Genomic DNA, 27,734 nt, shown 5'->3' with positions numbered 1-27,734 from the left:
CTCTGCCACGATGAACAAATGAGCTCGTGCGGGGGAATGAAATTTAAATTTCAGTCAGGGGAGAAAGTGCTGTGCTTCGAGCCCGACCCCACTAAGGCGCGAGTCCTGTACGATGCCAAGGTGCCACTGAGCGGGGCGAACGGGCAGGGAGTGGGGGGGGACTGGAATGGAAGGGACGCCGGCGAAGGGCGAGGGAGGGGAGTGGATGGAGATGGGTTCGCGGCTTTCCCGGGGCAGGGCAGGGAACTGGGAGGACGACGCTTTGAGGCGAGAGGGGGGTAGAAAAATGACGTGCTCTAGCTTCTAGGTGGTGCCGGGGAAAGGGCGCCAACAGCACCGGTAGCACCGGGCCGTCGCCAACCGCTTGGGTGGGTCGGGAGAACCGCGCTCAGCGCTGGAACCTGCGCGCGCGGAAGCGAGCCGGCCGGCAGGTCCCTGCGCCGCGCGGAGGGTAGCGCGCGGGGAGAGGGGAACGGAGGGGGGGGGACGCGCTGAGGGGAGGGGCCGGGTTGTGGGAGGGGCTGCGGCTCAGGAGGCTGCGCGCGCGCTCTGGCGCGAAGCTGTCAAGAGCTTGGGCGCGCGCCGGGATCCAACACTCCCCCCACCCCCCCAAAATAAAACTGGAGGGTGGAGCTGCGTCTGCGCAATTCCGCGCCCTCAGGCTACCCGAGGAAAAACATACTGTGCCAAGGAAACTTACCTACTCACTTGTTCTCTCTTTTTTTTAACCTGCTTTTTTAGGGGGTGGGAGGTTTACCACTCACCGTAGTTTTGTGTGCGGTAGATACTGGTATAATTTGTAATTCTCCCACGTGTGATTTTCTCCGAAGTGAAAAATTGTTTTCTTTTAGTGGAAATTACCTAGATTGGGGTTCTTAAATTTTTTTTGTGTATGGCCTTGGGCTAGTCACTTAACTTCTCTCTGCCTTAATTTCCTCATCTGTAAAAATGAGTATAACAATAACACCTACCTCACAGGGTTGTTGTGAGGATGAAACGAGATAGTATTTAAGTGCTTTGCAAACTTTAAAACACTCTTTGAATGTTTGCTGTGGTGTCATATACATCCTTTTTATAGCATGGTGAAGCCTATAGGCCTCTTCTCAGAGTAATGTTTTTAAAGGCCTAAAATGTATAGGACGAAAAAGGAAATCAAGTATATTAAAATATCTGTAGCAATCTATATTTATATCTCTATCCATCTATCATCTATCTCTAGTCTTATCTAGGTCTCATTTGTCCACCTATGGTTATCCATATCTATCTCATTTCTCATTTATCTCTGTCTATATTGATCCCTCATCTGTCAATGTCTTTCTCTATCTCCCATCTATTTACATCATCTGTCTCTTTATCTTAAGCCATTTGTATGTCTGTGTTAAAAAGCCATGGAGTTCTTGGACTTCAGGATAGGAACCTGAGTCTTAGGTCCTGAGTTAGGGGAAGCCTAAGGCAAGACTAGTTTCAGGTGGGAAAATAACATCCTTTGGAGAGGTCAAATCATTTCCTTTCCCCAGAGCCTGTGAATTTAAAATTCTCCCATGCCTCTTTCCAGCTCATTTCCTGTGTAACTTCCCATCATTCTGACCCAGCTGCTGTTTTAGCTGGTATCTCTGGCAACCCTTCGTCTGCCTGCTTTGCTTTTAAAGCCTTGGGGCTTTTCCCTCCCTTAAGCTCCTGGTGTCTTTTGGGTACTTCTCCCCAGGACTATCTTCTATAGCCTTTCCCTAGTGGCTGCCTGCCCTGTATAACTTTAAAACGGGCGCTCCCAACGTGTTCCTTGATGATGCAGCTCCAGTCACCACGTAGTTTCCGCTCCCAAATCTTTGAAGGCTGTGGCAGGGATGTGCTGGAAGAAAATTCTCCAGTTTAAGGGAGAGGGATGTTGTGAATGAGAGGAGAGTGGGTATTGTGTACCTTGTCTTAGAGATAAGCTGTAAAGGAAAAGTTGAAAGAGTCCTGTCATAATACCCAAGTCTAGCCTGGAAGAGGTGGAGTCCTAGGGACTACAAATCCCAGACTTTCCCAGGGCTGAGGCCAAGTTGTCCTGCTTGTAGTTTGGTGTTTTTTTAGTGATAGGTTCACTGGCCAATGAGGTGAAGAAAATGGCCCTGACTATAATCCATAGAGACCAATTAGAAGATAGTTGGGTGGATACTTCCTATTCCTAGTGGGATGTATCCAGTAAAGGGGAAAAAAAAAACGGAGATTTGGGAAGAAATTGTCATTCCGGCACAGATTTAAAAAATGAAAGAAACATGTTAAAAATTATTTCTGGTCACTGATCAGACTTGCAATTTCTCATGTATGCCTCCCAATATATAAATGATATTTCACCTGTTTTTTCCTCTTTCAGATTGTTGATGTTATTGTTGGGAAAGATGAGAAGGGCAGAAAGATCCCAGAATATCTGATCCATTTTAATGGTTGGAACAGAAGGTAAGTATGTACTCTGGAATAAATGTGCTATGAGACTATTAAAAACATTAAAAAAACAAACAAAAAACTTTTAAGAAGACTTTTTACAAAAGAATAATTCTATTTTAATTTTCTAAAGAATGATATTTGGAAGGCTACATTATTTTGAAAATCTTTGGATAGTTATGGAATCCTAATCTCTCAATATACTTTAAAGATTTAATTTCTTAATTATTTGACCACTTTCTGATTTTATTCTTCAAATTGAGAAAAAGAGTTCCATGACATCTCCCTCCCGGTGCTCTCCCCCTGCTGCTTTTTTGATGTGCTTTACTATTATTTTAGAATTTTGGATATTTTTAGTCACTTTTTTTTCCTTTTGTTTTCTCAGCTGGGATAGATGGGCAGCTGAAGATCATGTTCTTCGTGACACGGATGAAAATCGTAGATTACAACGTAAATTGGCAAGAAAAGCTGTAGCTCGCATGTAAGAATGTTAAATTCATGTCAATGTAAATTTTTTTTATCTTATGATGTGTTGTAAATTTAATATGTGAAAAACGAACATTTTAATCCATTAAGGAATTAATTTTAAGCATTAAATGAACATGGAGCTATTTAATTTTGATTCAATTGATGAAGTATACATAGTTGACTATTAAGATATTAAAAACTGATATATTTTAACTTATATTTTAACTATTTTTCTTATCTTGTAGTTGTTAAATTCACATAGATATAATTCAGTTAAATTTATCTTTTTAGGAGAAGAAAAGGAAGGAAGAAGAGACGCTGCAGGTTGCCTGGTGTTGACTCTGTGTTAAAAAGTCTTCCTGCGGAAGAAAAAGATGAAAATGATGAAAACTGTGAGTTGGCTGATACACTAGATAATAAGTTTACTCTCTTAGACTTATCCACCCACAGAAATGTGTCATGGTGAAGAAACACTGGATATAGGAGAAGTAACTTTAGGTCACTTCGGTTCTCTAGGTATCAGTTTTCTCATCTCTTTAAATAGGAATAAAAAACACTTGCAAAGCCTACCTTATAGAACTTCTGATGTTCAAATGAGAGGATTTATGTAAAGCCTTCAACAAATATGAATTATTAGGATATAATGGGTACGAAATCATTTAACCAGATTGGATTAAATATTAGTATTTTATGTATCTGATACATACCAATCAGTGCTTCTCCATCACAGTTCATTCTACCCCTTGCTTCTCTCCATTGTCTTTTCTTTTTTACTTTTTTTTTTCTCAGTTTCTGATGTGCTTTCCTTAGCATCTGTTATATCAATCATTATTAAATGAAAATCTCAGCTGCAGGGTCTTATTTTATTTAACACCTGTCGACTGTTAAAACTGTGTCACTTGGCATTTGTGGATTTTATTTAAAAATGAAGGGGGAAAAAAAACCCTACTATTGTCTAAATACTTGAATGGGCCTTTGAACTTATTAATATGACTTTTAACTACATTGGAACAGATTGTCACCCAACCTAGCTTTTTAATCCTCCACAATTCCTGCTTATGCTAGAAATATTTTTCTAGATCTTTTAAAATTTTATAGCATTTGTTAAAGGGTCACCTTTTATCCTTCACTCTTGGTATATGGCTAGCCTACCTCCTTTTCTGATCATATATTTCCTCCTTAATTCATATTACTTATACAAATTCTTACACATAGATAATCATTGGAAATGGTTGTAGCCTACTTTTTTTCCCTACCAAATATCTTTCCATTACCTTTTGGGTAACCCCAAATTTTTGAGTCTCCCACAATTGTAGTATTATTACAGGCTTCTCAACTATATATCATCCTTAGCAGAACAGTAATGTTGAAATGACACCTTTGATACTAGGGTACATATTGGATTCTTTGTACATATGCATTACAGTCTACACATTTCTTCCTTTTCAGCTCTGGACTGAGTTCATTATGCATTGTAACTCCTGTCACATTATGTGTACTGGAGGAAATATTAACTCAGTGGATTGATCATTCTGTGTGTTATAGGATAGAAATAAGCATGTTTTATATGTTTAGTATTTTATGCATGGATTGTTTAACTGATCTCTTATAAATAGACATGAATCTCATTGAAGAGGCCCTATGATTTTCTTGAGCTTGATGAATTTAAAAAATCAATTTTTTTTCAATAAATTATAATTAAAGCTTTTTTTGGTGAAAGTTTTTGGATGAATTTCACCAACATATTAGGCAGATTTGTGAGTTGTAAGATATAATGATAAAATATGATTTATGTTTGTTTTTGTAGCCATAAGTAGCTCTTCTGAAGATAGTAGTGAAGAAACAGATGAGGAAATAAGAAGTGAAGAAAGTGACATTGAAGAGAAAACTGAAATGGTAAAAATTTAAGACTTCTTATTTTTGAAATATTTTTATTTACATATTTTAGAAGTAAGACAATATAAGTTTTGTAACAGTTTTCCAAATATGAATCATGACTTAAGTATAATTTAAGAAAATTCTCTCATAAAGCTTTACTGAACTTTGTAGAAAAAAAAAGATTTACCTTACTTATGATACTATGCGGGAGGTTTCATTGTCTCTTTGTATTATTCAAAGGTATTTGTTCTAGTACTAAATCTCCCTACCTAAGTAATTTTTAAATACAAGTGGATTTCCACTATGGTGTGTAAAATGCTACCTTTGAAATGTTTGTATTTGAATGAATGAAAGAAAAGGTGCTTACTGAGAGCAAAACACTGTGTGAATCATTGAAATGCAAATGTTTTCTTAAAAAGGCAGTTCCTGCCCTCTTGGGGAGCTTACTATCTATTTGGGGAAGACTACATTTAGAGAGGAATGGTAGCTAGGAAAGGGAGTTTTATTCTGGAGAAGTGGAAAGTGATATCTAGGTGAGACGGTCTGGTTGGGATGGCTAGCTTGAAACATGGTTTGAGATAAAGTATGAACATTCAGTATGATGGCTTAAATTAACAAATTCATACGTTCATTTACCAGTTACCTGGTTTGGGCCTTAAGATAGGAGCTCCAAAGTTAAGAGATAAATATCCTCAAGGACAAAATGGGCATGGATTCTTGAAGGACCTAGTTATAGAGATCCAGTTTTCAGGTTCAGGTGAGGAGCAAGTCATTGGTGTCAAGCAAATGGTGATATGGCCTGCAACTGCTTACTTGGATTGTAGAATTGTTTATTGTATCTAGAGGCATCAGACACCATTTTCTAGTCTCTTTAATTTTTCCCTCAGCTTATTGAGAACTCAATCTATAATGCCAAACAAGTAGTAAAAAAATGAAGTACCAGTGATAGATATTAGGATTAGTGATATATTAAGAATTCACAAATTTAGATATCTTATGGAAGTTATAACATCTTTGCAGTTTAAAAAAAAAACAAAAATCTTCCTAATGTTTACTGTGTTAAACAAATAAACATGAATTTGTGTTATTTTAGAAAGAAGAACAGGAGTTTCATACAAAAAGGGACATGGAAGAAAGAACAATAAGTATAGAAATACCTGAAGTTTTGAAGAAGAAGCTTGAAGAAGATTGCTACTATATTAACAGGAGAAAACGCGTATGCAAAGGAGGATCTAAAATGGGGGGCAGCTTACATTTTAGATTTGCTTCAGTTACATCTGACTGATCTTGACAATAACTGAGGAAAACTTCTAAGACTAGGAAATTTATATTTAAAAATTTTCAATTTTAAAAATAATTCTTATAACAAAATATTTAAAAATATTGTAAAATGCTAGCTCTAACTTTTTTTTTTAATTACCTGGATGGACTTGGGATAGTTTTGAATTGAAGGAGACTCACTTCTGTAGCATCTCACAGATAGTCTTGTAGCTTTCTGTTGCTTTTTGTAATATTCCCAACTGATTCTTTTGAGTTCACATTTTATCTTAACTTACAGCTATATATCATAGTATATTTAAATTATCTTTATACCTATGGCATTTATATTGTAATCAGCATAGAAATGTAGTTAATTGGTTGCCATATATATGGCAGAAAAATATGACTGGAAAATTCTTTTCCCTGTTTGTTAGCTAGCTCTTATTTTTTTCAAGAGCATTTCTCTCTGAAGAGAGAATATTTACATGAATAAAATTTTGTATTATTTTATTAGGCTGTGTAAGCTGAGTTGGAACAGCCTAAGTCAGCATTTTTAAAAAATTGCTAAATAAGAAGTGATAATGGTTTGTTGTCATTGAAATTATATTATTTGAATGATTAACAATATAAATTTTTGTTTCTTAAAGCTTGTGAAACTTCCATGCCAAACTAACATAATAACCATTCTGGAATCCTATGTGAAACATTTTGCCATCAATGCAGCTTTCTCAGCCAATGAAAGATCTCGTCACCATCAAACCACTCCTCATGTGAACATGAATGTGCATTACATCCCTCCAGAAAAAAAGTAAGTCATACTGCATCTGAAGTGTGCAGTTGCTGTTTCATGGGGTAGAGAGGGGAATTCAAAATAGTGTTGTGTGTCGAAGAGGGGTGGCATTTGTGTTTCAGATGTTTTAAGCTCTATTTTGCAATGATTCCTTCTCAAGTATATGTTTGTCTAATTGCTCCTCAGATCATGGGTATCTTGGGGTGTGCTTATTTTTTTAATTTTTATTTTTTTAAAACCCTTACTTTCTGTCTTGGAGTCAATACTGTGTATTGGCTCGAAGGCAGAAGAGTGGTAAGAGCTAGGCAATGGGAATCAAGTGACTTGCCCAGGGTCACACAGCTGGGAAGTGTCTGAGGCCAGATTTGAACCTAGGACCTCCTGTCTCTAGGCCTGGCTCTCAGTCCACTGAGCTTCCCTGCTTCCCCCTGCTTATTTTCTAAGAGAGGCAGCTTAGTGTGATTCCAAAGAGCTCTGGGTCTGTAATCTAGACAGGCCTGGGGTTGACTAATATTACTCTCGAGTCTCAATTTTTTCTTTTGTAAAATGATGATAATGTTATATTATTGTTTATCTCAAAATGGCTATGAGAAAAATTATTTATAAATCTTAAAAGGTTCTTTATGAATTTTTTTTTTAGTGTGTATTAAGTAGTATAGTTATTGGGCTATTTTTTGTTTAATGGCACTTGTACCCCATTGCTGCTTTTAATGTCTGCCAACCCAGCTAATTTGTAAGTTTCTCAAGGCCTACCTCCTGGCTCTGTTAGTCTCAGCTGAGTTCTTCATTGTAATTTTGTGTATTATAAATGAAAGGTATAGCTGATAACCTCATTTCAAACAATTTATGAACTGAATTTTACCACGAATTGCTGCCTTGTGGTAGAGGGTTCTCTTAATCCATGATTAGTTTCTGCTAAATTTTTTCCCTACATATAGCATATGTAAAATAGCAGAGCCAAATAAAACCCCATTTGCCAGGGGCCCAGCAGAACTATTCTTTTCTGAGCTAGGGAATGAAAGCATATTAATTTACAGCAGGCACATGAAGGTACTGCAGAAAGAATGATGTGGAGGAGGGTTCCCCCAGCTCATTGGCATGTTCATCTTGGGTTTTGTGGTTCTGCTACAAAGAATGTCTGCATTTACAGTTCTTAGTATCACCACAATGAGTATGCTCTTAGTAAACTGAATTAACTGAAGATGAAGAAATGATAATAAAACTAGCAAGAGGGATAGAAGCTTTCCGTCAGTGCAAGTCAGCCATAGTTCTGCACCTTATAGTCATAGAGTGCCTGGGGCCCTGAGAGGTCAAGTGACTTGTCCCAGAGTCACACAGCCAAATTTTCCAGACTGCAGCAGGCAGCCTGGAGCTGCTTCTTTTTAGCTTAGAAGAACTTATGGAGCTTTTACCATATATCATGGAGTAATACCAGAGTGGGACTTTAGTGGAAGCCCATAGGTTTTTTTCAAACTAAAAGAGTCTGTATGTTCAGATACAAGGGTAAAACAATTCAGCTACATGGTGAATAGAGCATTGGACCTGGAGTCAGGAAGATAAAGATTTGAGAGCAGATCTGGCCTCATTCACTTCCTAGATTCTAGACATCATCGTTTGTGACCCTAGACCAGTGTTAGTGAACCTTTTAGAGATCATGTGCCCAAACTGTACCCTCAAGTCGTCTGTGAGCCCTCTGCATTACCCCTAGCAAGGCAGGGAGGAAGTGCTTGTATTGGGCTGCTGGACAAAGGGGTAAGGCATGTGAAAAAAGGGGAACAGAGCAATCCTCATAGGAACATAAGAGGTAGTGTGCCATGGGTTTGCCAGCATGGCCCTGGACATTTACCTGGCCAAAAAATTGGCATTTCACTTAACATAATTTAAGCTCTCTGAGCTATCTGTAAAATGAGAATAATGACATCCATTGTACTTACCTTATGGAGTTGTTGTGAGGTCAACTGAGGTGATAAAGGGAAAGCTCTTTGCAGATTTAAAATACTATATGTGTCAGTTTTTATTTAGATGGATTTAAGAGTATCAGCCCAGGAAAGGACTATGTTAATGATAAAAAGCATCTACCTAAAACTATCAGCAGGTATCATTTGTAATGAGGATAAGCCAGAAGCTTTCCCAGTAAGGTCAGGAATAAAACAAAAGTGTCCATTATCAATCACCAATATTATTTAACATGATATTAAAAATGCTAGGAGCAATAAGAAAAGAAAAAAATTGAAGGATTGACAATGGGAAAAAGAGGTAATAATACTATTTCTTTTTATAGATTATATGGTGATATATGTGGAAAATCCTAGAGATTCAACTAAAAAGAGTTGAAACTATCAATAATTTTAATAAAGTAACAGAATATAAAAGAAATCTATATAAATCATCAGCATTTTTACATATTTTTAACAAAGTCCTACAAGAAGAGATAGAGAAATTTCATTTAAAATAACCATAGGAAGAATAAAATACTTGGGAGTATACCCACCAAAACAAACCCATGAATTATACAAATATAACTATAAAACATTTTTTATACAAATACTGTCAGATCTAAATAATTGGAGAAATATTCATTTTTCATGGATGGGTAAAGCCCATTAAAATGACAGTTCATCCTAAACTTACCTACTATTCACTGCCATCCCAATCAGATTATCAAAAAAATTATCTCATTCAGCTAGACAAAATAACAAAATTCATTTGGAGGAACAAAAGACCAGGAATAGAAAAAGAATTAATAAGAAAAGTAAAGAAGATTTTAAACTATTATAAATTTTATTGTAAATTGTAAAAATTGTAAGTAAAATTATAAATTTTATTATGTTTTAAACTATTATAAAGTAGTAATTATCAAAACTATCTGGTCCTGACTAAGAAACAGAAAGGTAGATTGGTGGAACAGAACAAACATCCAACAAATAGTAGTAAAAGATTATAGTAACCTTGTATTTGACAAAGGTATAGATCCAGGCTATTGGGATAAGAAATCACTATTTGGTAAAAATTGCTGGGATACCTGAAAAATAATTTGCAGAAACTAGATATAGACCAATACCTTACATCATTCACTAAGAGAAAATGAAAATAGATAAGTGATATAGACATAAAAGGAGATAGCATAAGCAAATTAGAAGAACAGGGAACATGTTACCTATTAGATTGATGGATAGGAAAGGAATTTATGAGTTAGTAAGACATGAGTATTGGGCACTGCGAAATGTAAAATGGATAATTTTGAGTATATCAAATTGAAAAGTTTTCATACAAATAAAACATGTTGCCTAGATTAGAAGGCAGAAAATTGGGGAAAATTTTTCATAGATGGAAACTCAAATAGAGGTCTCATATCTAAAGTATATACAGAACTTTGTCAAATTTATAAGAATAGGAACCATAAGATATGAAGAGAGAGTTTAAGGATAAAGAAATCTAAGCTATATATAGGTATATGAAAAAATTATTCTGTGTATCTCTACTGGCTAGGGAAATGCAAACAAAACCAATACTGAGGTAGCATCTCATTCCCAGATTGGCTAAAATGACAAAAGTGAAAAATGACAAATGATGGAGGGGATGAGGAAAAGTGAAAAAGTTCCACTAATATGCCATTAGTGGAACTCTGAATTGATCCAACCGTTTTGGAGAGCAATTTGGAATTACAGAGAGCTATAAAACTGCATATCTTTAGCCCCAGCAATAGTATTACTGGGTCTGTTTCTCAAGGAGATCAGAGAAAAAGTAAAAGAACCTATGTATTCCAGAATATTCATAGCAGCTCTTTTTGTGGTGATGAAGAACTGGAAATCATGGAGATGTTCATCAATTGAGAAAGATAGACAAAATTGTGGTATATGATTGTGATGGAATACCACTGCACCATTAGAATCAAAAAGCAGATTAACTTTTAAAACGCTTGTAAGAAACTACTTGAGATAATGAAGAGTGAAACGAGTAGAAAATATTACATACAGCTACAGATTTAATATTGATGAATAACTTATAAATGATCACCTCCAGAGGATGAAATGAGAAGTGGAAAAACATAATCTATCTCTATATATCTGTTTGCCAGATGATCCCTTCTGTGGTGTAGGGAGGGAAGTGAGAGACTTGAATACCTGGAAACAAATTCTATTAATAAATTAAAAAAAAAAAAAAAAAGGATTGTGTTATCCAAAGACTACGTACAATTGAATTTAGAGATATTACATTTTTAGAAAGTTGGCCATTAGGTGATGAATTTTTCCAGTCACACCAACACATGTAGTTTACCAAGATGTAAGAAAGCTTATCTGCAATAAATGAAAATATTTGTTAATTGTCTTCTGAAAGGCTAAAATTGTCATTACTTAGAATTCATTAGATCTTTATAAATTCAAAATATTAACTTATTTTAAAATTTAAGGACCTTTTTGAAGCCTCATTAGTAAAAGGGAATTCAGAACTTAATCTTTCTTGTTTATATCCATTTTGTGGTATTTATTCATATAAAAACAACTTTTAACTGCCATATTTAGCCTTTAATTTATAAACTATCTTTAAATTCTTTCTTTCTTTTTTTTAACATCTCAGTGTTGAGCTTTGTAAAGAAATGGTTGATGGATTAAGGATAACCTTTGATTTCACTCTACCATTGATTTTGCTTTATCCATATGAACAAGCTCAATATAAAAAGGTGACTTCATCAAAATTTTTTCTTCCAATCAAGGAAAGTGCAACAAATACAAATAGGTAAGTATGTATATTAGTTTCTTCAAACAATTGAAATAAAATAGTTGAAATATTTTTTCAAAAAATTTATTCTTTAGCAAAATGGCTACCTGAATATTTGATCTTTTCTCAACACTGTTTTGATTCTTTTAGTTTAATATCAAGATTAACATTATAGGGGGAACCTAGTTAACTTAGTCGATTGAGAGCCAGGCCTAGAAATGGGAGGCCATAGGTTCAAATCTGGCTTCAGACACTTCCTAGCTGTGTGATCCTGGGCAAGTCCCCATTACCTTGCCCTTACCATCTTCTGTCTTGGAACCAATATATAGTATTGATTCTAAGACTGAAGGTAAGGGTTTGAAAAAAAAAAAGTTTAACATTATGAAGTTTAATCAAAGTATCATTTATCTTTTTTATATTTCTTGAACATTTTCAATTAATTTTTTATTTCCAGTTAGGAAACTTAGGTTAAAACCTCCTAAAAACATATAGCTTATAGGAAGGGAGTGTGGGTAAAAGAACCACATGCTTACTCTCTTCATCAGTTTTGTTCTTCTTGCTGTGTCTTAGTTTCCTGTCCTGAAAAATCTTTAAAGTTTAGAGAGAGAAAAATTTTTTGATATGTAATTTAATTGAACAGATTCCTTTTAAACAGCTATTGTGTACAGTGCATCCTGATGGGTGTTCAGTAAAGAAAGATTTAAAAAAAGGTTTGCCCTCAAAAAAACATATCTTGCTTGTCTCCTTCATGATTCAGTGCAAAAGCACAGGATTTGGGTCAGAGATCCTAGATTCAGATCCTGATTTAGTTACTTACAACCTAGGCAATTTTGGGCAAGTCATTTAATCTCTGTTAGCCTTAGTTTGTTTATAACTCAATAGATAGAACCCTGAGACTGGAGCCAAAAAACCCCCCCAAAAACCTGAATTCAAGCCAGTCTCAGACACTAGCTTTGTGACCCTGCATAAGTTACAGGTCTTCTGTCTGCCTCAGTTTCCTCATCTGTAGCATGGGGACTATAATAACACTTACCTATCTGTGTTATTTTATATTGGGTGGGACTATCAGGAGGGAACAGAAGAGATCAATAAGTAGTATAAGATAGCCAATAAAAAATTTCATCTTACTTCATAATTTTGCCTAAGGCCAGTATTGTCAGTGCAAGTCAGAATTACCTTTATTGCATGTATCATGTTCACCGTTATCTTAGGGCATTTTCACTAAAGAATTATTATGTGTTCAATTAAGGAGAACAACTGTTATCAAACACTGCTTTGTGTTTGCTTTAGTTTCTTCTTATTAAAATTTTGTAGGAGAATAGCTAAAATTCATCAGTTTTTTCCCTATTACACCTAATAGGAGTTCGGGGCATCTAATCTAATTTGCTGTGTTATTTTCAGCACTTAACTTTCTTTTTAAGCAAAGCGTGAATGTATAAAATGCACATTTTGTGATCAGTTTATATATAAAAGAAGTCATGATCTCAGAAGTTTTATTTATATTATATATTCCTCAGGATTCTTGGAAAAATTAGTGAGATATTGTTTTAGAGTTAATCCCCCCCAGTAGTCTTCTATTATTGTACCTTTTGATTACCTGCCTATAAAATATAGATAATACTTGTTCACTTTCCCAAAGGTTTGTTACGAAGTTCAAATGAAATAAGGTATATAAAGTATTTTATAACTGCAAAATGTTTGGCCTCCGCTATTTAATAGCTAGCTGTGTAACCTTGGGCAAGTTACTTAACTTGTTGACTTCATCTGTCAAATGAACTGGAAAAAGAAATGACAGACCCCACCAGTATCTGCCAAGAAAACCTCAAATGGAGTCACGAAGACTTGGACATGACTGAAACAATTGATCAAAAAACCCTTCTAAATAACAACGTTTATTATTTTTTTCATTTGTGTCAGTGTTCAGGAATAACACATGATTTAAAGGAATAAATATTTACATTACAAAAAAATCCTTTGATTAGTATTGTGGCTGATATTCTTATTTTTCTTCTTTAGGAATCAGGAGGAATTGTCGCCAAGTCCACCCTTGTTAAATCCACCAACTCCTCAGTCCACCGATAGTCAGCCTACTACAGGAGAGCCAGCAACACCAAAAAGGCGAAAAGCTGAACCAGAAATGTTACAATCTTTAAGGCGTTCTACACGTCACACATCTAGCTGTGACAGGTTGTCTGAAAGCAGTGCTTCTCCACAGCCTAAGCGACGGCATCTTGACACATCTGCCACAATGCCAAAATTGTTTTTGCATTTGGAAAAGAGTAAGTAAAAACTTTTAAAAGTGATTTTCTTCATCAAATTTAATTATTAGAATCTTTTATTTTGACTTTTTTATTCCTTTTGGCTAACCAAGTACATGAACTCATCTTGCTGAGAGTCTTCTATTTTTACAAAACTTATAGTTTAAAACTAGTTAGATTTAAACTCCAACTAATAAAACATTTTAAGAGTTAATTTAAGGATTATTAACTGATTCCTCAAACTGGTTTCATTTAAGACTTAAAAAGTAAATCATAATTAAACTCAGAAAAATATATTAAGTACTTATAGAATGCATAACATTTTACTAGAATGATAAAAATAGAAGACAGGTTTCTAGCCCTTTATGAGTTTACATTCTTGTTAGAGAGTCAAGATCAATCTTGATCTTAATTGTACTCTCTTTTTCTCTATGAAACTTTATAACAAATAAGTACAAAGCAACATGTAATAAAATGTACTTTCAGACTGTGTACATTAATGGTAAGAGAAAGGTCAGAAATTACTGTAGGTCAGGCTTCATGGAAAGAGTTTTGAGCTGAGTCATGAAAGAAATGGAGGTTGTGGATTTATGGAGAAGGAATTTCGGGGTGGTGGGGCAAGGTGAGAGCAGTTAGGAATATGCAAATAGAATTTCTCTCTTTTTTTTATTCAAAGATATTATGTTTTCTCTCTTACAAGTAATAGCAATTTTTAACATGGCAAATAGAATATATAATGGCATGAAAAAACAGCTTAGCTCCTTTAGTTTTCCTGGAGTTCTATGCTTGGTCATAGTGAGAGGTAAAGCTGGATGAGAATGGTAAAGTTGGCTTAAGGAGAGTTTGATTTTATAAGTGATAACTTGTTCTAAATTATGGCAAAGAAAAAACTAAATAATTTTTTCATGTGTGTAACAGCATAAAAGAATATTGGTTTAAATTTGTGGAAGTCTTAGGTTGATGCCCTATCTCTTGACACTTGCTCTTTGTGTGACCTTGGGCAAATCAGCCTTTCAACCTTCATTTTCCTCTCTATAAAAAGGGCTAGTAATTGGGGATAACATTTGTTACAGTTTTCTCATGATGATCAAATGATATAATAAATGGAAAGTGCTTTGAAAAGCTTAAAGACCTATGTAAATGTTAGTTTTTATTGTTATTTAGTTCTGTCTTTGCAAATCAGATTTGCAAATTCACTGACTACATTCCTAATAATGCTGATTCTAAGCAACATTTTTGTATAAGAATTAGTTAAAGGGACCCATTTTACCGGAAGTAACCAGTGAATCCTTTGCTCCATCTCAGCCAAGTTCATTCCTTTTATCTGGAGTTTCTAGGGACAACATCTTGAAATAGCAAGCATTTTCTAGAGCAGTGCACACTACTATCAAGAAAATGGAGAGGAGGGATTGAGAATATCCAATAATGAAGTCCCAAAGAGATGCAAGTTATAAATGAACTAAAAAGCCTACTAAGTGATATATATGTGTGTGTGTGTGTGTGTGTATGTGATTCAATAATCACTGTGATTATTGAATCATTGAATCGAATAATAATAATTTTAGATTTATTCTTTGTGGTTTTTAAAAGAGTTTATAAAGCCTTAGTAGCTTTTTACCTTACCATATACTTACATATGCTTGTTTAATTGAATTGAATGCATAATTTGCAGCTGAATTAACTTATTTTTTTTCCTCCATATTTTGGAAGAAACCCCAGTACATAGTGGATCATCTTCACCTATTACTTTGACTCCTAGCAAAGAAGGGAGTGCAGTGTTTGCTGGCTTTGAAGGTAGAAGAAATAATGAATTAAATGAGGTAAAGAACTAATATTTTGGAATTCATTATCATTAATAGCTGAAGGGTAAAATGTTAGTCTTAAAGAGTTGGTTCTGAGTAGTTAAATAACTTCCTGGATCAGACATTCAACATGTGTCAGAGGCAGGTCTTGAACCTAGGTATTCCTGGTTTTAAGGTTGGCTTTCTCTCCTTTATTCTATGCTGCTTTGCTTATATAGTGAGGTACCAGTGTAACACTTGGACTCTCTAGCTATTCTTCATTTTTGGTACGCAATTGGCTACGTTCTCTTTAGTTTGTACTTTCAATAATATCAAAGGAGCACAATAAGTTCAGTTCAATCATTTTCTATTGTGTCTGACTTTTTTGTGACGTCATTTGGGGTTTTCTTGGCAAAGATACTGGAATGGTTTGTCATTTCCTTCTCCAGGTCATTTTATAGGTGAGGAAACTGAGGCAAACAAAATTAAATGTCTTGCTCAGGGTCACACAGTAGTAAGGGTCTGAGGCCAGATTTGAACTCAGGAAAATGAATCTTCTTGATTTCAAGTCCAATGATCAATTCACTGTGCCATTTAGTTGCCTTGAAAGAACATACGGATATAATATTCCATTCCGTTTATTCAAATGGTCACTATCCTGGTTCAGGCCCTCATTTTCCCTGTCCTGTACATTTGTAATAATATTCTAACTGATCTCCTTGACTCTGGTCTCTCCTCTTTCAAATTCTTCCACAACATGGTTGCTGGATTGATTTTCCTAAAGTTTATGTCTGACCATGCTACTCAATAAATTCCAAAGACTCCCTGTTTGTCTTTAAGATCAAATATAAATCCCTCAGTTTATAATTTAAAGCCCTTCACAGCCTGGCCCCAGTGTACCTTTCTAGGCTTATTATTTTCTTTATTATTCATTCATCCCATATTCCACTGACATGACTGTCCCTTATACCTTGACTAGAGGGTCTTTGTTTATGTCAAACAGTCTAGGTGTCACCTTCTACAAAGCTTTTGCTGTTCTCCTCATCTGTTTTTGCTCATCTACTCCCACTCCCCCCAACCAAATAACTTTTTTTAGTTTATATTTTTTAGGTGTATACTTATACTATATGTACATATATCTCAGAATAATTTTTTTTAATTGGGAAGTTAAAGTGTGATTTAGTAATCAATCAGCAAATATTTCATTGTCTACACTGTATAAGGCATTAAGCAGAAGAGCCTTTGACACAACTTGTATTTACCCAAGCTCCAAACCTTTTGTCCAAGAGAGGTGTTAGGAAGCCTTGACATTTCCTGGTAAGTTTGATATAGCTGAACTTTGGAAGAGGGAGCACTTCTACACCCAAGAAGAGAGTTTTTGATTGTGAAAATCACAATTATGATTTCTGCTTTGACAAGGAAGATCATAGGCATTTGGAAGCATTATGTTCTTAGAGGCTCTTATTCTTCCTGTAGCCCTTTAGCTTTGAAGGTAATAGGATGAGAAAGAGTGATAGAAGAAAAAGGAATAAGGAAAATAAGTCTGTGTGAATGGCCACAGGATACAAGGGTGCTGGTTTGAGGGTCAGGGGACCCTGACTCTCTAGACTCTGCTGCCACCACAATTAGTCTTGGGGGTTTGATCAAGTTACTTAATCTTGGTGCCATTTAAAAAATGATGACCCTGTGACCAGATTTCTAAAGTTTCTTCTAGTACTAAAATATGATGACACTTATTTAATTAGAGTAGATAGGTGACATTTTTTCAGTTCTTTTATGAGATTCCTGATTTAATTGATGTGAGTGCTTTCCCAAAGATCACAACTGCTTTTTTGCCTTAGTATTTTCTCTTCAATTTGCTTGGTAGCCAGTTTTCTGGTAATGATTTTCTTTGAGTTTAGTTAAGGTAGTTCTCAGATAACCCTTTTGAGCTTCATAAGGACTCCCTACAGGATATTCTCTGTTGGCATAATCTTTTATAGCAATCCCTGGTCACCACTGGTACATGATGACACAGCAGAGTAAGATTTTAGTGGAGGTTCTACCGTGGGTTTGTTCCCTTTATTCTTTGAGACAGTTTCATGATCTGCTTTGGCCAAAACTTTTCATCACATCAAAGCCAAACTTGGGGGATAAACCTCTCTAATGAGCCTTTCATAGATTTGGAACTGGAAGGGACCTTATTGATTATCTTCTTGTCTGTGTAATTTTGAGCAAGACATTAATATTCTCTTATCCTCATCTATATAATGGAAAAGTTGCACTAGGGTGGCTTCTAAATTCTTAAGTCTTCCCCACTTTATAGATTGAGACTAGTTCTAGTCCACTAATCCCATGTAAATATGTCTACATTTCATCTTGCCAATGTGAGATTGCCATCTAGTGGCAATGGGGATAACTGTTGGCTATAGGAGAAAGAACCTTTTTTTATTATGTTCAGATGCCCATTTTAGTAGAAAGTAGGAACTTCCAGTAGGAAATAGGACAAAATGGTCCCTTCTGTCCCAACTCTGACATCTTTACCAGTTCTTTAAGTATTTGAAGAAGTAGTTCATTTGTAACCTCATGACTTAATTTCATCAAGGGAGGGGTAGGAGCTTTTTCACTATTGCCTTACTTTAGTCTCAATTCCCAATTAGCTATTTTGGTTTGGGTCTTTCAATCTAAAAGTCATTTTCCTTTACAGAGAAAACAGAAGCAAAATAGAAGAGCTTTGTCTTCTTGCAGTCATTCTCATTGTCTTTTTCACCCAAAGTAGCTGCCCTCTTCCTTCTTTGATCTTCTTTTCTGAGCATAACTTAAAAAAATAGGAAAGCAAAACAATAAAAAATACTCTTTTTTTAAACTAACTCATTCAATACTCCTAACATTTTTATTGTAAAACACCATACTTTTTTATTCACTTTCTGTTGACTGTTTTTGGGTCAATTTATTAAGTGTCTGGAATATGTCAGGAAATATACTAGGTGTTGGGGATACAAAGCTAAAAATGAAGCTGCTCCTTATTGCTTCTGACAGATAGCTTGTTGGCACAGTAGATAGAGGACTATATGCAGAGTCAGGAAGACATGAGAGCAAATATAGCCTCAGTTATGAGATTTGTGATTGTGGCATATTGCTGCCTACTTCAGTTTCCTCATATGTAAAATGAGGATAATTATAATACATTTAGCTCCCATGTTATTAGGAGTATAAAATGAGATGATCATTGAAAGGTCCTTTGTAATCCTTTAAAGCGTGATATAAATGCCAACTGCTATTATTATTGTTATTATTGTTATTATTAAACATATTAAAAATGCTTGATAATTTTGGAGAGTCAAGGTATTATCATATTGGGAGTATCAAAAAAGGTCCAATGTGGGAAATATAATTTAATTTGAGCTTTGAGGTAAACAAAATAAATGCAAAGTACTTCTAAGAGACAAGAGGTAAGGAGGAAGTAAATTCCAGTCATAGAAAATAGCCTATGTAAAGGCAGATAGGGTGTCATAGATGTGATTACTTTGGCTGGACTGTTGAGTATATGGAATAATGTATGAGGCCTATAAAGTTATGGTGAAGCTAAATTGTTAAGGTTCTAAATTACACACAGAAATTTATATTTGCTCCTAGAGGTAATAGATAGGGCAGCTCGATGGTGCAGTGGACAAAGAGATGGGCTTGGAGTCAGACTCATCTTCATGAATTTAAATATGGCCTTGGACACAATCCTATTTGCTTCAGTTTCCCCCCCTCTGTATAATGAGCTGAAGAAGGAAATGGCAAACCACTTTAATATCTTTACTAAGAAAACCCCACATAGTGTCACAAAGAGTCAGACATGACTTAAAGAGCTCACAACTGAGATAAATTAAGGGAACCACCAAAGTTTATCATCTCTTCCTCACTGTTTAAAATCCAAACTGGTTGAGAAGATTGCCTATAAATCTACATTCGTCTCTTCAGATAACTGTTTTCTTACTTTTTGGAGTTATTTTCCTTTGTTTTTAGAATTTCATTCACTAGAACTGACATATTTGCATTCAAATTGATAATGTGTTACAGTCTACTTTTGTTGACAATGTACCTTTCCATCATTATACTTAAGTTATTTGTAATGTTAATTTCTCCAAGTTTATAGGTTTTCTCTGAAGTGCATTCAGTGTCACTGACAGTATATAGATATTAAAAAGAAAGACTTTTAAAATGTTAAGTGGTTAATGAAAGTAGGACTAATAATACCTTATGGATAGTACTTTAGCTACAAAGTGGTTTCATATGGCATATCATTTAATTTTTCCAGTAACTCCTTGAAGGTCTATAGTGATAATAGTCTTTTTTTTTTTTTTTTTTTAAATTTTGGGAAATGGCCTCAGAGAGGCTTACTTACTTACTTACTTATTTACTTACTTAATCTGACTTACAGTCAGATTACTAGTAATTTTTAGAACCAAAACTTGGTCTTTGAATTTTGACTCCCAAGTCTAGTGTTTTTGGATGGCCACCAAGTGATTTATGGTTCTACAATGAAGTATATTACAGAAAATATCAGCTTCTGTTCAACTGGGGAATAGGGATACTTTGTAACTATAAAGTATATACAAAGTATTAAATGATTTTAGAAGGAAAAGAACATTAATGACTAGAGGCGAGATAATGATGAAAAAAGGCCAAGTGTAGGAAATAAAACTTGAGTTTTATCTTGAAAAATATTAAGGATCCCAAAAGGTGTGGAGGTAAGAAAGGAGTACATTCTGGACATCAGGAACTGCTCTTATAAGGATACAGTCAGGAGATATAGTGTCAAGTGTGGACAAAGACCAAATTAACTAGATGGGAGAGTAAATTAAGGGGAGAATATGAAATAAAAGTATAAAGGTAGATGAGAGCCAGGATGGAAAGTGCCGAAATGACAGCCTGAGGAGTTTGTATTTTAACCTAGGGATGATAGAGGACCATTGAATATTTTTGAGTAAGAAACTCCATTTGACTTGGTCAGACTTATGTTTTAAGAGTATAAGTTTGGCAGCTATATAAAGGGTGGGTTGAAGAGGGAAAAAACTAGAAACAAAGAATCCAGTTAGGAGTTATTATAAAAATATAAGAATCAGGGGGCAGCTGGGTAGCTCAGTGGAGTGAGAGTCAGACCTAGAGACAGGAGGTCCTAGGTTCAAACCCAGCCTCAGCCACTTCCCAGCTGTGTGACCCTGGGCAAGTCACTTGACCCCCATTGCCCACCCTTACCAATCTTCCACCTATGAGACAATACACCGAAGTACAAGGGTTTAAAAAAAATATAAGAGTCAATGTATACTTGAACTAGAACAGAATTATTGTATACTTGAACTAGAAAAGAGGACAAGCAAATATAGAAAATGGGATAGATTTGAGAGAAGTAGTTATTAAAAGTTTTGGTAAGATTTGCTAACTGCATAGATATGGTGGCTATGTGACTAGAAGGACCATGGTTCCTTCAGTGGACAAAGAAATTTTGTAGGTGAAATAAATTTTAGAGTAGGGAAATGCCTATGTAATATCTGACAGGCCAAAAGGAAAGAAGAAAGGAAAGATTCTTCTTTGCCAAGCACTCCATTAACTGCTACAAGTAAACATAGAAAAAGTAAGACAATCTCTCTTCTCAGTGAAATTATAGTCTAAAAGGTAGAAAAAGCACATATATAAGGAAGCAGACAGTATATAGTTGATAGTGTACTAGAGTTTAGGAAAGAAATTTTAGCTGGATATATTGATTTGGAAGCCATTTACATAGGGATGATATAATCTATGGATCCTAATGAGATCACCAAAGTAGAGGGAGTATAGTGAATGAGGGAAAAAGAGAAACAGGCCCAGGGCACAACTGGGTAATAGAGTCCTAAACCCTCAGAACAACAGCATGAATACTCCTTTGCTTAAAAATTGGGACATAAATAATGGTTCAGCAAAGAAAATTGAGAAGAAATGGTCAAACAGGTAGGAAAAGAACTAAGAGCAGTCACAAAAAGCCAAAGTAAAAAAGCATATTTGGGAGGAAGAGGTTGATAGTGTCAGGAGATACAGAGAAATCAAAATAGAATTTGAACTGATCAAAAGCCATTGGGTTGTGGAAAAGAATTAGGGTATGTCTTCCCAAAGTCCCTCTAACTTTACCTTTTCATCTTTGCCAATTAGATGGATGTGAGGTGTTACAATATATTCATTTTAATTTTCACTTAAACATTTTTTTTGATTAGATCAAAGATTTAGAACTGGGGAGAGGTCATTAGTCTTATCATTTTACAGATGAGAGTTATGGAGAAATGACTTGCCCAAGGTTAAAAAGGCAAAAAAAAGAGTCAGGATTCAAACCCAGGTCAGAAAATAATTCATATCCTTTGAGCATTTGAAAGGCTTTTCAATTTTACAGATGTATCAGTTCCCTTCAGGTGATATAGCATGGTTCAGTGGAAAGATTGTTGGCTTTGAAATAATAGGATTTGATTCCAGCACCACATTTACTATGTGCCTTTGCAAAGACTTAAATTCTTTAGACCTCAGTTTCCTTATCTATAAAGGGAAGGCACAGGATTAGATGATATCTAAAGGTTTCTTTAAGCTCTATGCTTTTATTAGAAATGTTTTTTTCTCCACAATTACAGTTTATTTTTTCTCTACATGCATTTTGTGTGTGCAAAAGCTTTTTCAAAATTTTCATGAAATTAAAATGGTCAATTTTGTCTTTTATATTATCTCTTATCCTATGTCTGGTTACAAATTCTTCCACAATTTATAGCTGGGGAAAATTTAACCTTTCATTCCTCTATTTTTTAAATGTGTGTGGTTTTAAAAAATTAATTAGATTGCTGATTTTTAAAATTTCTGTAGTATATAAAAAGTTGGTCTAAACCTATATTCTATATTCTATTATTCTATACAGTTTTTCCATATTCCCAGTAATTCTCCAATAGAGACCTTTCTGTAGCACTTTGTATTCTTAGGTTTATTAATAGTGGATATTTTTGCTTCATCTTTGTCATAATCATATTTTCTTATTTTTCTTCTATTATTGTTCTAGCATTTCTATTACTAGGTCAGATAGTGTAGTCAGGAAATAATTGCTTTTATAATTTCTCCTATTTCTCCTTATAATTTCACCCAGTCATTGCCTTCATACTTGAGGACTCTAATATATGCCACTAATGTCTTCTTCAACACACAAGTCTCTCAGTTCATCAACCTCTTAAACTCCCATGACATCTTTGCCCTGCCATAATCACTCCTCAGCTATATAACTTTCATCTGATCAAAATCCATAACTATTTCTCTTCCCTAATAATTTATAACACTGAAATCCTTTCTGAGCAAAAAAGTTCTTAGACTTCAATATCTTCCTCTGCCTCACTCCTCCTGAAGGTATTCTTTCTCTTTACCATGACCTCATTTTAATTTTCCTTGATTGAGTATCACTACTCATAACAACTACATCAAATCTTCTCTCTCCTGAAAGTTCCTATACAACCTCTTCCTTCTCAACAGAGAACATAACCTCCTACTTTCCTGAACCACAGAGACCAAATTTAGAAAGGATTCTTCTTTTCCTCTACTTCATTCCTCAATGCCTCTATCCATCATACCTCCATTCTCTCTCCCTTTTTTCAGTCTTTGAAGAAAAGGTGATCCTTCATTTAATTAACCACTTCTTTCACCTGTAATAACTTCCTCTTTTTTTGTCATCTTCAGTCATTTTTTTTCACTAGGTGAAACACCTTTCTAGATCCTTAAGAAAATCTCCATATCACTCTGCTATCCTCTCGAGCTATCTTTTTTGTAATAAATGGTATCATTTCTTTTCAGTCAAACTCCTTTAAAGGGTCATCTATTTTCATTACCTCTATTTCCTCACCTGCAATTAACCTTCTTAATCTGTTACAATATGCCTTCTAACCGCGCCTTAAACCCATCAGACTGAAACTGCTCTCTCCAAGTTGACTAAGTCTTTTAACTACTGAACCCAATGGCTTTTGATCAGTTCAAATTCTATTTTGATTTCTCTGTATCTCCTGACACTATCAACCTCTTCCTCCCAAATATGCTTTTTTACTTTGGCTTTTTGTGACTGTTCTTAGTTCTTTTCCTACCTGTTTGACCATTTCTTCTCAATTTTCTTTGCTGAACCATTATTTATGTCCCAATTTTTAAGCAAAGGAGTATTCGTGCTGTTCTGAGAATTTAGGACTCTTATTACCCAGTTGTGCCCTGAGCCTGTTTCTCTTTTTCCCTCATTCACTATACTCCCTCTACTTTGGTGATCTCATTAGGATCCATAGATTATATCATCCCTATGTAAATGGCTTCCAAATCAATATATCCAACTAAAATTTCTTTCCTGTATATATGTAAATTAGGCCACTCATTTTGGAGAACAGTTTAGAATTACATAAGAAGAGTTTAGCAACTTTTTGTAATCCATACTCTTTGACCCATTGATTCTACTTCTGCTTTTATTCTCCAAAGGAGGCTAATGATCACATGAGAGATATTCAAATGTATTAGAGTAATTATAGCAATAGCATTTACAATATCAAAAAGAGGTAATTATGTCTAGCGGTAGAACAATGTTTGAGCAAATAGTACATGAATATAGCACAAAATCTAAGCTCTATAGGATAAGAATTATTTCATTTATTCTATTTGTCTTTCCTAGTTCCTAGCACAGTGCCTGGTGTAGATTAGGTACTTAAATGTTTGTTCATTGATCAAATATTAGCAATTCAGAGAAACATTGAAAACTATACAAAATGATGCACAGTAAGAAAACTAGCAGCATTGTAAATGGGGACAGTGCTCAAGAACAGTGAAACTTAGGTCAAATTCTGTGGCCAGTTTTGATATCAGATAAATAAAGTTAATGTATTGCATCCTTTCTGTTAAGAAATGGAAAACTATGGGGGAAGCTGGGCAACTCAGTGGTTTGAGAGCCAGGCCTAGAGACAGGAGGTCCTAGGTTCAAATCTGGCCTCAGATACTTCCCAGCTATGTGACCCTGGGCAAGTCATTTAACCCCCATTACCTAGCCCTTACCACTCTTCTGCCTTAGAATCAATGCAATTCCAAGACAGAAGGTAAGGGTTTAAAAAAATAAAATAGAAAACTACAGAAGTGAAAAGTGATGTGTATTTGAGATTGCACTTACTCTCTTGGGAAGTTTTGTTTAACTGTTTTGAGAATGTACTTTTATGAAGTGGTTTTGGGAAATGTGGGAATACATGCTAAGTTAAAATATCTCAACAAAAACATATTCTGGTCCTATAAAACTTAGGGGGAAATTTGGTTTAAGAAATTATATCTTTATTATGTATGACTGAATTGAAATTTCTTTGCTTATTCCTGTGCATTTTTATAAATCATATTTGTAGGATTCTAAATTTTAAAGTCTTTAAATAATGTTTTAATAAACTAATCTTGAAACTTTTAAATGATTATTTTTAGGTGCTCTCCTGGAAACTTATGCCAGAGAATTATCCCCAAAGTGATCAACCTCCTCCTCCATCATACATTTATGGGTCACAGCATTTGTTGAGAATGTTTGGTAAGTGATTCTGGTTCTTTTATCTTTTAATGTTTTCTCGACTGCAGATTTCTAGCTAGAGATTTAGGTTTATTTTGAAATTTCCGTATCACATAAATCCTTAGTAAATGTTGATTTTTAAATACTCAGAATTGTTTGTTTTTTTTTTAGAAACTATTGCTAGCTAAGACTTAAAAAAAAAAATACAAGTTTCATCAGAAATGTAAGGAGTAGAAAACCAAACTCCAAAATAAGAAAATTAAAGGTGAGATAAGGATAGACATTTACTATTGCCTTTGTTTGGTTTATTGATTGTGGGTTATTTTTTTATTTTACAGTAAAACTTCCTGAGATCCTTGGGAAGATGTGCTTTTCTGATAAGAACCTTAAAGCTTTGGTTAAGCACTTTGAACTCTTTCTGAGGTAACTTGCCCTTTCCATGTAAAATATATGTCATCACTTTATAATATCTAGGATACATTGCTTTTAATAATTTTTAAAGCAAATTTTTTTGGGAATTGGGATTGTTTCATTCTTTGTATCTATATGCTCAGTTCCTATCCCTTTGCCTGATGTTTCATATTAGGTGCTTAATACATGCTTATTGATTGCTAAAGCTAGTTTGTAAAATTGTCCTGTACCTTCATTTGTAGCTAGAATTATCTTGTAATTGGCTTTTGTATCTTTACATAATTCATCTTATTTCTCAATCAGCATATTTAGTGTACTTGGAGTATCTTTTATAAGAAGACTAGCCAACAATATGTGGCTTTTTGACTTGGTCTTGAGGGGTACATTTTACTTTTTCCATATAAGGATAGACTCTAGGGTATTTTGTGCAGGATATGAATCTGATGCAAGTAACTATGAAAATAAAAAATTGAGAGCAAAATCCCTATTTAAATAATAATAACTAGGATTTATAAGTGCTTTCCAAATAACTCAATTTTATCCTCTCAACAATACTAGGAGGTAGTGGAAGTTATCCCCAGAAAACCCAGGGTTACATAGCTAGTAAGTGTCTAAAAACCAAATATTCATTTCTTTTAAGTATTCGTTTCTTCCTGAGTCCAGGTCTGGCATTCTATACAGTATGTCACCTAGGGAAAGGTTGTAAGTAGAATAATGAGGTTATAATTATTTTCATACAAGACTTAACCTTTGGAGGGAGTTGTGGAATCAAAACCCAAATTTTACAGATGAGAAAATTTGAGATTGAGGGGGGTCTAAGTGACTTTGCCCCAAATCACATAATGAATTATTCATTGAGCAGGTTTCAAACTCAGGTCTTCCTGACTCCCATCCCATCATTCTAGTCATTAAGCTATCTCTGCCTTTAGGGTGAGAGTATCAAGAGTCAAAATTATTCCCCTTTCAGTAAAGAATAGACTGTAGAACAGGGTAGAGTTTAATATTTTGCTCAACTATATTATGCTCTAGGAATTTATTTGAAAATGTTATTCTTCTGAGGTGTACGGTATTTGTTTTTTGTTGTTGTTTTTCAGGCAACTTGGGGGAAAATATTTTTTAATAAGTCTTTTTTGTTGTTTAACTTTTCCCTTATTAAACTTTAGTTTGTGTTTGAAAGATCTTATAATATTGAATATAAAAGTTCATCTGAATCATAAAGTTGTAGTAATAATTTTAAAACTAACATTTCTTTCAATTTCCCCCCCCTTTTTTTTTTTTTAGGTTTTTAGCCGAATACCATGATGATTTCTTCCCTGAGTCTGCTTATGTAGCTGCATGTGAGGCTTATTACAGTACCAAGAATCCCCGGGCAATTTACTAAAAGTAAAAATTTTTTTTTATGAAAATATGAAAAACATTCTCCATATAGAGATGTTTATGCTGTCACTTTTGACAAGTTGATACCAGATGAAAAACTAATGGAAATAGCATGGCTTCTCCTTTTAGATAGATCAAAAAGAGACCCAAGACAGCTGGATTCTTTGGCAGAAATGGATCACTTTTTTGTCTGAGTTGCCCAATTACTGCACTACGAATTTCTCTAATTTTTCTTATAAATATTGTTTCTAGATGTCTTAAAAAACTTCTTCAACACTTAATGCTTAGAACTGCATATTTTCTCTTTTAAAATGCAATATTAGCAGCTGTATTAATTGTAGAACATTTCATAAAAGTGTAAATAATTTGACTTGATTCAGCAAAAAAATGTGAAGTTGAGGTTTATTTTCTTGCCATGGAAGTAAGACTGTTTATTCTTAGGAGGAAAAATAAATGTCCTGTGGATTTTATTTCATAATTGCTCTAAGAGGGAAAACAAATGAATGGAAAAACACATAAATCAAAACAATTTGGTTTTTATTTCTGGAAAAACACTTTAAGTTACTTGAATAAAATATTTGCCTTTGTTTTCAGACCAGTAGAAGACTTTTGTTGCCATTTTGCTTCTTGGGAGGGGATAATATTGATCATAGTAGAGTCCTCTGTCTTATAATTCCTTCCTCCTTTTTTGTGTCACTTACATATTATATTCCTTGTGTTGACTTTAGTGGAAATTGGCAGGCCTTTTGCTTCTGTTCTTTCATTATACTTTTCTAGCTATAGTACTGCTGGAGAGGCTATTGGACACACTACCCACTTGCTTCATGAGGAGCTATATT

At 34.7% G+C, this 27,734-nt stretch overlaps 1 protein-coding gene across 2 annotated transcripts; it reads left to right on the top strand.

The window, feature by feature from the left end:
• The first annotated feature begins 6 nt into the window (after positions 1–6).
• MSL3 (MSL complex subunit 3) lies at positions 7–27,483 on the top strand. 2 transcript variants are annotated; one of them, XM_044670376.1, is made up of 13 exons: positions 7–120; positions 2,357–2,439; positions 2,810–2,905; positions 3,184–3,284; positions 4,700–4,788; positions 5,864–5,986; positions 6,678–6,838; positions 11,399–11,557; positions 13,556–13,818; positions 15,508–15,617; positions 25,029–25,128; positions 25,446–25,530; positions 26,800–27,483. In XM_044670376.1, exons 1-13 carry the CDS (start codon positions 19–21, stop codon positions 26,897–26,899), a joined length of 1,572 nt encoding a protein of 523 aa, XP_044526311.1. In that variant the 5' UTR covers positions 7–18; the 3' UTR covers positions 26,900–27,483. The 2 variants fall into 2 exon arrangements, with proteins under 2 accessions (XP_044526311.1, XP_044526312.1); XM_044670377.1 differs by lacking the exons at positions 7–120; positions 2,357–2,439; positions 2,810–2,905; positions 4,700–4,788 and having other exon boundaries at positions 3,190–3,284.
• The last annotated feature ends 251 nt before the right edge of the window (positions 27,484–27,734 follow it).

Source organism: Gracilinanus agilis, chromosome 3, assembly GCF_016433145.1.
Source record: "Gracilinanus agilis isolate LMUSP501 chromosome 3, AgileGrace, whole genome shotgun sequence".
Lineage (NCBI taxonomy): Eukaryota > Metazoa > Chordata > Mammalia > Didelphimorphia > Didelphidae > Gracilinanus > Gracilinanus agilis.
Note: the sequence above shows the minus strand (reverse complement) of the source record. Positions and strands in the feature narration are given on the sequence as shown.

Excerpts from the sequence above, each read along its gene's own strand:
- MSL3 (XM_044670376.1), top strand. The coding sequence starts at position 19 with ATGAGCTCGTGCGGGGGAATGAAATTTAAATTTCAGTCAGGGGAGAAA. Across the intron at positions 2,906-3,183 it reads AGAAAAGCTGTAGCTCGCAT|GAGAAGAAAAGGAAGGAAGA; the intron begins GTAAGAATGTTA and ends TTATCTTTTTAG. Across the intron at positions 3,285-4,699 it reads AGATGAAAATGATGAAAACT|CCATAAGTAGCTCTTCTGAA; the intron begins GTGAGTTGGCTG and ends TTGTTTTTGTAG.